The sequence below is a fragment of the Aethina tumida genome, chromosome 7 (genome assembly GCF_024364675.1).
Source record: "Aethina tumida isolate Nest 87 chromosome 7, icAetTumi1.1, whole genome shotgun sequence".
Lineage (NCBI taxonomy): Eukaryota > Metazoa > Arthropoda > Insecta > Coleoptera > Nitidulidae > Aethina > Aethina tumida.
Genome location: NC_065441.1, coordinates 9,166,737 through 9,177,944, shown reverse-complemented (window position 1 = coordinate 9,177,944; position 11,208 = coordinate 9,166,737). Strand labels below are relative to the sequence as shown.

Here is an 11,208-nt window from a genome sequence, read left to right as displayed (position 1 = left end):
TCGTTTCGATTGGTATGGTTAACGAATGTTAACACAGATCCAATTATTGTAGCAGAAATTGTTGAAAGAGACCTCTTATGTTTTTAAAAAGATATTGAGTAACATATCCAACTTTAATTTTTTACACCTTACCAATCAATAACATTCCAATCTGAATGTTATTAATTGGATTATACTATCTGAATTGTTTTAAAACACTAAAGAGGGATAACATAATTGTATAAAAAATTTGTTCAAATTCTTAACGCAATTTATTTTTAAAATTAATTAGAATAAACAAGTTTCAGTCAGATGTCAATAACTGTTAATACAACAATTAAACATACATACATCATTTTTTAATAAAGTAATAGTAAAATCATTAAAAAATATTATAATTTTATTTTAATAAATTTATAATATGAATTCTAAACTCTCCTTAAATAAATTTTACGCCGAAGTAGGGCAAATTAATTATTAACTTTATGTTAAGACAAGAATAAGAAGACAATTATCATACCTAAAATATTTTACCATATCCCATTTAAAATATAATTAATTAATTGGGTTCATTTGTTAATTAAGTAAAATAGAATAGTAGTAAATATTTTTTAAAAATATTTTTTTCTTTAAATTCAAATGAAAAATCCTAAACTATGAAATGAAATTGAAGAAAAGCTCTAATAATAATTTATTGAATTATTAACATATTTATTAATATAAAATAAAGTAATAATAAAAAAAATATATTTTAATTATTTTTGAATTAAAATTTAAAGAAATAATTTAAAGTAAGATAATTTATTTTTTTTATTTTGTATTTATTTTAATTAAATCTAGAGATTATAATAATCATTCGTTTTTAAAATTTTACAAAATACTATTAAATAAATTATGACTATTGTAAAATATATTCAATTTTAATAAACTCAAATAAAATATAATATTAGTCTTATTATTATTATTATTTTAATTTTTGAATTAAAAAGTGAAGTAATTTATTTTTTTTATTAATAAAATTCAAAGAAGTTTTGGTTAATTAATAACAAATATTATTAAAAAATATTTTAATTTTATAAAATTTTACAATTTTTATTTTTTGTTTTATTTAAATTAATATTTAATTAATTAATCCTTATTCGTGGATGAATATCATTCGACTAATCTAAAATTTTTCTTTATTTTATCTACATTTAATCTAATAACATTTTTCTTATCTATAATATTTCTAAATTAATGTTTTTTTAATTATTAATTTCCAAATAATTACGGACACTTTTTAAATATATATTAACAAATGTACAAATAATTCAAGAGTAATCCTGTTTTTTATTATTTTAATGCCCACTTGTATTGATCAATTAATAATAGTTTTAATTCTTAAATAATTATTATTAATTATTATTATTATTATATTATTAATAATTATTTTATAAAATCTCTTCTCATCAATTCTCAGTTCATACATAATTTCTTATTAGATATATAGTAACATTTTTGTGTTTCAAATAGTTGATTATTTTTTTAAATATGTATTTTCAAATTTGACACTTATATATAAATTTTATTACTTAAATTTACTCGAAAATAATAAGGAATTATGATTTTATTATTTTTTGTAGTAATTTTTATTTTTAATTAAAATTCAATATAAACGAAATGTTCTTTTACTATTTACGTATGTTTGACAACGTTAAAATGGAGAAAATATGTCATATACATATATAAAAATTAGTAATTTATTTTTACAGTCATGTGCTGAAAATTTTAATTTAATTATTATTAATTTAATTTATTTTTATTTGAATATAAAAAAATTAATCATTGTAATCCAAACTTTATTATTTTTCAATTTTTAAAATATTATTAAATATCATTAATGTGGTGTAATTTTTAAATTATTAGAAACAATACTTAATCAATATTTTAATGTACATACATGTCGTAAAATGTAACCTTTTTATTGATTAGTCATTCAAACTTGAAGGAACCTTTCTATTAAATGCATAATATACCCGTACTTTATAGTTTCATGTAAAAGGTTTTTAATTAATTATTTTAATTTAACTTGTAAATTAAATTTATGAATTATAAACCGTTAACAGAATATTATTTGCAAAAAATAAATTTAACAGTCGTGTGTGAAACATTTAATTTTGAGAGACTTTTGTACATTCAAATGAACAGGGAATATGTTTGATGTGACGCAGTATTAATTATCAAAAATAATTAAATTATCCTTTCAAAATTTGTTGCATTATTGTACAGTTAATGTATAATTTACATATTTAATAATTTATGTTAATTAATGAACAATAGCCTGATATGAAACAAAATAAAATTATTAAATTATTCGCACACATTAATAAATAAACATTGGGCATTATATTAAAATAATTAAACTAAAAGCTTCTACTTTTCAATACAAATGCAAATTTTAACATATGCTAATGTCAAAAGTTTTATTATCTCATCATTCATTAAGCTTGTATTTATTTTATTAAGCCTGAATATCCGTTTTCAATAAAAATTTCAGCTTAGCGATTGCTGATGAATTTCCTAAATCTAACCGAATAACATCCTGTATAAATGTTTAATTTCTCCCATTCTCTTTTGTAGCCGCGTAATTGTACAAATGCAATTACCATTTTTCAAACTAGATTAACGCTAGGCGGTTACGTTTAATGCGTAATTAAAATAATTTCCTTAAAAGTAATTTACGAAATTTATTTGTACCTGTAATGAAATTTGTGATAACCCATTTCGTGAATCTTTTATTTTCCTGCCATCCTTTTTTGTTTTATTATCTTGTTACGTTAGTACTTTCAGACGACTACTTCATTTTATGGCCAATGAAGACATTTGTTTAATTAAAGTCCTGGTCCAAAATTGGACATTAATCGGTCGTATCAGTTTAATTAAAATTTGTGCATTATTAAAAGGGAAATGTATGGAACGAAATGTTTTGGAATATCCATACTTGGAGAGAAATATTACTTCATAAAATTGTCTCATTTCCAAAGCTGCGCTAACTCGTAAATTTAAAATTAAAACTCGCAGTTTAATTAGAAAATCTTTATTTAAAATGTGTGACTAACATATGAAAGAAACATCAAATTATAAAAAGTGTCAAGACCAAGATATGATGGGATCATCAAATCGTACAAATATTAAAAAAGTTTTGAATAACGTAACTTTCATCATTATCTTCGCCAAATAGGGAACATTCAAAAATAGCGGTCACGGTCGTTTCCGACAAATCATCATCGTTGTGGACGCAGTCGGCCTGATGTTCTAAAACATTTCGAAAATGTCCCTTAAATTGGCACCCCAAATTTTCGAATTTGCACGGAAACTCCAAATTATCCGCGATATATTCGACCACTTGAGAGTTGTCGTGAGTAACCGGTGCGAGACAGATGTAACAAATTTCCATGTCCGACAGGCAGGACCTGCAAACATTGTGGCCCTTCGTGCATTGCAGTATGGGAGGTAGCATGTACAATTGGCACAAGTGACACTTAAAATCCTCCTTCAACTCAGGATTCAACTCAATGTACAACTTCTTCACCTTCTCCTTTTTGCGGCTAACCGGCTTCTTCGTAATGACGTGCGACGGTTCCGCATTAACCACCGTCTTCGGCTGTTGCTTGCTGTATCCGCAGAAGTCCTGATGCACCAACACGTTGTCGTAGTAACTCTTAAAGCAGCAACCCTGTTTGCTGAATTTGCACGGGAACTCCAAGTATTCGGCGATTTCGTCCATCACTTCGCTGCTTTCGTGAGACATGGGAGATGAGCATTCGGTGCACTTTCCAAATTTTTTAAAACAGTCTGTACACATGTTGTGCCCTTCTGTGCACTGGGGCACTGGTGGAAGCATGTAGTTGGGACAGTTTGGGCACTCAAACTCCTTGACGAGAGCTGGATTAAACGTAATCACCACCATCTCTCTCACGATAAATTTAACTTCGATTATTTAATATTTGATGACCTTGTGTGTTAAGCGGATCCAGGAAGACTGACAGACTTTGTTAAACAGCTGTTTTTTATCAAAAAACAATTGTTTTAAGAAAAAATTAATGTATGAGTGTATAATGCTGAACACAAATCACAACAATTAAATGGTTTACATTAAAAATTTATGATTTATATAACACCATTAATACAATGTTTTATTTATACACTCATTAATACAATACATAGGTCTAAAGTATTCTTACTATTTTCACTGTAAAATGTATATCTTAATTATAAATTCTAGAATTTATGATTTATAAGAAAACCAGATTATTTATCATATCTTAAGGTTTCTTTCGATACGCTGAATTAACTTTAATAAAGTCGTGTATCAAAGTAGATTAATATTATTTCATTAAGAAAACCTACATTTTCTCACGGATATGAAATAACACAAATGTGAATAAGTTAAACAATGTCAATATTATTATTTTATTTTGTGAAATTATTGCAACACTTCAACATAAAAATAACATTGAATATTGAATTTGAAATTTTAAAATAAACAAAATTGCTTTCAATAAATAATCTGTAAAAAGAGTAATAAATTCATTACAAAAAATTGACAATTATTACAAATTCAAACATTTATGACATTAGTCAAAAAATATTAAAATTTTATATTTTGTTATTTTACCTTAAGATTATGTCAAAACCTTAGAAAATAAACAAAACAAAAATTCAAACTTTCACATAAAGATTTTTGATTATTTCCCACAGTGAAACATGGTGGCGGTTGAATTATGCTATGAGAGTGTTTCAATTCTTCTGGTGTAGGCTCCCTTAGATTGATTTATACCCAGGTATATATTAAACAATAATTTACTTTCAGATATTAATGCTCTAAATTAAGATATACGTATGTAACCTTTTATAGAATAAGAATATAACGGTTAATTAATTATTTAATAATTTTGAATATGGTATTTATTCTCTTTAGTATTAAATTGATATACCAAAAACTTTTAAATATTAAATCTTAGGGTGCTTATAAGGTTTTACTTTGGAGAAATTTCAAACTTAATTAATGTCACGAAACTTAAAAACAAAGTAAATTAAATATTTTATGGTATACTTAAATATTTTCTAAATAATAGATTATTAAATTCTGAAACTAATAACTACGTTAAGAAGAAGTTATGAATTTAGAACTTTGCAAATAACAGAACAGTTAACAGAATGTTTTATTGAAAGCTAAAACCATCAAAATTTTACTACCTTTTTTTCAAAAGTTCTTTAGTAGGTGTAAGTTTAAGGACTTAAATATTGGTAAATAAATATTCTAGTTAATTTATTATGTAGATAATAATAATAACTAAAAACACAACGGTGCAAGGGTCATTGTAATCAATTAACAGTAACTTCTTCTATATTGCAGTATGTTGGTTCATTTTATTATCGTCTCTTTTCAGTGACAGGATATGTTTTAATTATAAATGAAAAGATAATATCAAATGTTTTTATGACGTCTTTGTGAAAATTAATTGCTACTGCTACTGTAATATTAACTTATAAATAAATCTTGCAATCTAAAGAAGCTTTCAAATATTAAATTTAATAATAAATTTGAATACTATTAAAATTTTAACTTATTAGTTAAATTTTGAAAGGTAATAACTTTGTTAAGAAGGAACTTTGTAGCAATGACAAAAATACCAACAATTTTTCATACAAACAAGTTGTGGAAAGCAAACTTTCTCATCTTTTATGGTCACGTGTAGATTATATATTGACGAATAACTGTGTAAATGCAACAAAATAAACTCTAGAGGATTGTGGCCAGTCAACAATAATCTGAATATTGCAACATCTCCATTTTATTATCGTCCCTTGTCAGTGGTAGGATGGTGTTAAGCAAATAACGAAATGATTTCATCGCAAATTGGAAATGATTTGCACACATCGAAATTCCCGGCACTGTATTAGCAAAGCAAATATGATTACAAATTTGCATTGATAGTCGTGCGACCGGACAGATGTTGAGCATTATCACCCATCTACCTGAAATCCCACATGCTTTAAAAACGAATTCCACTATGAAAAACGAGTCGATTTGGTTAAATTCGTTTAATTTGAAAACCCAATAAACTCCCGGTATTAACCAGTTTAATGCCGCTGATGCGAAATATTAATTAATTTTTCAAATGTCGCTTTCACGTGAGTCCCACGTCTATTATGATGTCAGGTTAAAATGATTGGGGAAATTGGGTTTTCAAGAGCATGTTAAAATGTTGTCTGGGTCAACTAGATGCGTTTACATTGATGTCAATCTCCAAAGTTAATTTTGGATCATTTTTAAAAGAAAAATGCTCCAAAGCAACAGCAAATATTTTACTCAAATACGGTTGGGTTGTTAAATAGAAAAAAGTTTATTTTTCCACTTACTTTTTACCCTTACTGGTTTTAGTGCGCACCAATTACCCTGAATTATTCAGATTTCCGTGTTCATAAGGGGTCTAGAAACTTGGGTCAGTTAAAAGTGGAAGGAATTGAAAAAGGTTGACATTCCCGTGTGCACGTACTTTTTTAAATATTTGCAAAAGTTTTCCTTTATGTAAATACGCGACGTAGGGCCGTAAAACTCGCGTGATTTATATATAGCAGCAGCTTATTTGGCCAGACCGGGTCGAGTCAAGCTCAGGCAGGTTGGGGTGCATATATTTTAAAAAGGAGTGTATTCGTTACACATAACGAGGACGGGGCTTTCCTGTTTCATGCCCGAGGTAACAAGACTCATCTGCAGACTTTGCGTCGCCTTTCCAGGATAACGTCTCTAACCGAATGTGCTTGCAATTTTCTTTGATGACGACATCTCGACGCCATTGTTGGATTGCTATCATTTAAATGAAATGGAAGCAGGGATTTGCGGAAAATACAATATCAGAATTCAGTGAGAGAAACAGTTCAAATTACCATATCCCGGATTTGTTTTTATGGCCGAATTAGAAAAAAGAATAGTGTTATGTTCTTTAACAACATACATGACAACAAGAACTATTCTCTTTTATCGTATACATCTTATAAACTACTCATTGATTCGTTTATAACTTTTTATATAACATTAATCCTTATTTCTTAGATCAAATTTGACTAATGTTATCATTGAAATTAATGTTACAATTAAAATTAAGAATATTGATAACTTCTTTAGCATACAAAACAACTATTCAATAAAACTGTATTAATTTTGTCTTCGATTCTTGTTCATTGCTTAATGGTTAGTTTAGGTTGAATGTTTTGTATATTAAAATTGGTCAACTGAAGCCCATCATTCATTTAAGAGTTCAAAAAGTGATTTGTGTAACGTAACGTTATATTGACTGATCTGTTTAATCATCTGAAAATCTGAAACTTTATTATTGATGACGGAAATTGATTGCGTCAAAATCATGATATCAACTTCAAAATGTACGAGATTATACTGTTATGTACGGTTATTATGAATATTGCATGATTTTTTTCAAATGCATCTAATACACATTAGATTTCTTAAAATAGATCTTTGCATAAACTTCCTTGAATCCATCCATTTTTATTGCACCCATAAATTAGCCAACAAGCCAGAAATGCGACACTTTTTTGGTCACTTTGCATAACCATCAAATCACATAAAAACAATACCACCAGCCTTGAAACTAAAACTACCATCATTACAATTTCTATGAGAACAATTTTTCCAACGTACCAAATATTATCGAAGATAATATTTAACTTGTCAACATAATAGATGTTGGAAGGCTGATTGATTAATAACTCAACACAGCAGCCTGTCAATTTCGTTATGTTTGCCAGACATTAATAATGTTTAAAATCACCACGAGGTTAATGATAATTATAAAGCAGGCTGCGAAATTAGATAATTACATGTCCTTTACAGGCGTTAAGATCAATTGCAATAGCAGGACAAACGCAGAAACTGTGAGAACCTCGACTATGTGGTTGGAACCTTGCCAACACTTCTGAACCCAATTGGACGGCAGCGTAAATCTCCAATCTGGATTCTCTTAACTGAAATAACAACGAAATTGAACTGTCCTAAAGAATTTAAAAAGTAAATTGCTTACTTAAATAAACCACGCCGGCAAAATTTAATTTCGCCGGCTCGAAGACAAATTTCGAATTAACCACTTGTCACATGTAGTTTGTGTGTGGTGAAATATGAAATGGCGCCATCCATATAGGTAATTGAAACGTAAATAATTAAATTTTTGCAGCATTTCCTCTAAGTGGAATGCAGCGAGCTTCGTGAAAATTACATGGTAACAGGAGAAGGGTATTGCGTTATTGATTTTAAACTGTTAGAACACATTAACTGCATCGTCGGATAATACGAAACACATTATGGATGTGCCTAAACATTTAACCACAAAAACAAAATGCTGCTTTGAACATACATCATCAATTAGGATATAAAATAATTAGTGGCTCTGATGAAATTGTTGAGGTTTAGTTTTAGAGTGGATTAAAAGATTATAACTAAATTTCAAGTATGATAAACCGAATAATTCCGTAGGCATTTTAATGTATAATAATATGAATGATTCATAATTGTCAGACTGTGTGAAGTAAACAAACAATATTTATTATTTAATTTATTAAAAGAATTTTCAATACATAGAATTATAAATATTAATCTTCAGTTGAATATTACATTTTAACTTTGAAGCATGTTTCAACTTCTGTACTCCATACAAAATTAATCATTTCAAATATATGGGCCATTTTTAACAGTGTGAAAAGTAATACTACACATATAAATTTCATCAGAAATACAATACTAATAACATTAATTAATTTATAAATAACAATAATATTAATAATCCGTATTAACTACTACAGTATAACTCACAAAATATAATAATAATAATAATAATAATAATAATAATTCACTAAAATACAATTAATTGGCTAACAAAATTGGATTCCTCCTCTTGCCCCTTCTGGTCTTGCGTCTAATACCATTGGCAAAGAAAGTAGACAGAACGTTATCGGGACAACCCAAGTTGTTCTCAAACAACGTATATTTGCCGATGGACTTTACCCAATTGCAACAGGTCCAGCGACATACCTTCTGGTGCTGGAGCACATCCTTGTAGTGGCCCCTGTATTTGCAGCCGTTGATTTCGCATTCGCAAGGGAATTCGAGGGTTTCGGCCCATTTCTCATACAGACTGTGACGCTTGTCGGACATGGGAGCTTTGCAGGTGTCGCAGCCGCCCACCAGTTCGAAGCATTTTTTACAGTAACAGTGACCATTCACGCATTGGAAGATTGGCGGGAATAAATAGACGTCACAGAGGGGACACTTGTAATACTTAGTTACGCTTGGAATGTACGTTAATTTGTGGTGCATCTGAAAGGATAAGTGATAACTCGAAATAAAAAGATGTTCATTCTGGCCACGACATAACTAAAATTAAATTTTAATCATGTATTTTATTTGCGTTTAAATTAAATCGAACCTTTTCATTCCATGTGTAGTCACCAGGGGCGACTTCTCAATTTTGACGTTTATTTTTTAAGGTTATGTTTTTTGAATTCCTCTTAAAATAACTAATTTAAAAGGTTATTTATTTATTTTCTGCTGCATTATATTTTGAATGACGCCTAATTTCAAATATTATGTGGTACTACTTACAGTTTGATTTGAAATTAAATTTTCCAACAAATCAAAGTAATCCTTCAGTTGAGGGTCTTCGGCTATGCCTTCAGACAACTTTACAAGAGACATTCCAGCAATGATGCGTTATCAACTGTGAAATACGATATTAGGAAAACAAATATGTTAAAAATTAAATTGTTACAATACTATCACGAGGTTACAAAACACAAAATGACTTGTTCAATTAACATACTACCAATCTCAATAACTTAAAAAAATTATCTGAAAAAAAAATTAATAAATATACCACTAGACAAAATTTATGGGTTTTATTTGTAAATCAAAATTTATCAATTGTATTACTGTTATTATTATTAATTGTTATAAATAAATCTAATATCAAAATATCATATCAAAAAATATGTCACTACCAACTGAAATATTATTGGTTCCAAATTAAATAAAAAAATATTTTTAATCTAAAATATTGATGTATCATTGGTTCAATCAATTACAATACTTTCGTATATACAAAAATATGACTTATCCAAAATCAATTGATGGAAATATCGAAAACTAATTTATTACCTTATTACAATGGTCTAGTAAACTTGACACCAACAATTAATATTACAAAACCTGATTATCATCGATTCCTCTTTGGCCAATGCGGCCTTGAACATAAACCAAATGTTGAAAGTGGTACAGTACCCTGGATATGAGTACCTATCCAAATACCAGATTGAATTGATCGTTGTGTAATATTGCACTGATATACATATATTTATTTGTTCTTTCATAGATTTGTGCCGTTAATCAGATTGTATTTGTTACTAAATTTATAAGGCACCTTTCTATAATTATTTATGTAAACAAGCAACAGAACATTTGTTCTCCTAAATATGATACATGAACACATAAATTCGTAGTGTTAACGATAAATGCTTTAATTATGTATCATAAATAATTTGGTATTTTGATAACTGTATTGTCCAATAAAAGTATGTCAACACATATTTAATAAAATTGTTTTGAAATAATCATAACGAAAACACAATACACGTAGTGTGCAATTGTGTTCTGAAAAAATGGACGATTGTAAATACATATAAATAATAACAAGTCACATTCATAAATTGTTAAGATTTCATTACCAGATTAAATTTTAATTTCATGGTTTTATTTAGGTTTTGAATAATTAATTATACATTTTAGGTTTAGAAATAATATTTACTTTATGTTGCATTGTTACATATTTCTTGTTTCATATTCATTGTGATAAATGAATAAATTTAAATAATTTTTATCAAACAATGACAACATTTTACAAATCCTTGTAATGTTAAATATAATATAAAATTACTAATTTTAACATGAGTTTTAAAGTGTTATGTAAATGTTAATATAATTTTAAACTTAAACTGAAAATAATTAACATTATTTAAATAATAAATGTTTACACAATAATAATAATTTTTATTAGAGACGTTTGAAATTTAAGATGTCGTTATTACATCTCTCACTCTTTCTCATTCATTAAATTCGTCGAATTACCAATGAAAATGTTTCAATTACTTCAACAGGGTTAAATATTATTCAATGGTTAG

General features: G+C 27.5%; 2 protein-coding genes across 2 annotated transcripts; both read right to left on the bottom strand.

Moving 5' to 3' along the window:
• Positions 1-3,133: 3,133 nt before the first annotated feature.
• On the bottom strand, positions 3,134-3,928 carry LOC126266271 (uncharacterized). Its single transcript, XM_049969940.1, has one exon. The coding sequence runs from the start codon at positions 3,926-3,928 to the stop codon at positions 3,134-3,136; it is 795 nt and encodes a 264-aa protein (XP_049825897.1).
• Positions 3,929-8,576: 4,648 nt separating this feature from the next.
• Positions 8,577-9,858, bottom strand: LOC109601711 (E3 ubiquitin-protein ligase Siah2). The gene is made up of 2 exons (XM_020017982.2): positions 9,638-9,858; positions 8,577-9,352 (listed from the first exon to the last, which is right to left on the bottom strand). Exons 1-2 carry the CDS (start codon positions 9,728-9,730, stop codon positions 8,900-8,902), a joined length of 546 nt encoding a protein of 181 aa, XP_019873541.1. The 5' UTR covers positions 9,731-9,858; the 3' UTR covers positions 8,577-8,899.
• Positions 9,859-11,208: the final 1,350 nt, after the last annotated feature.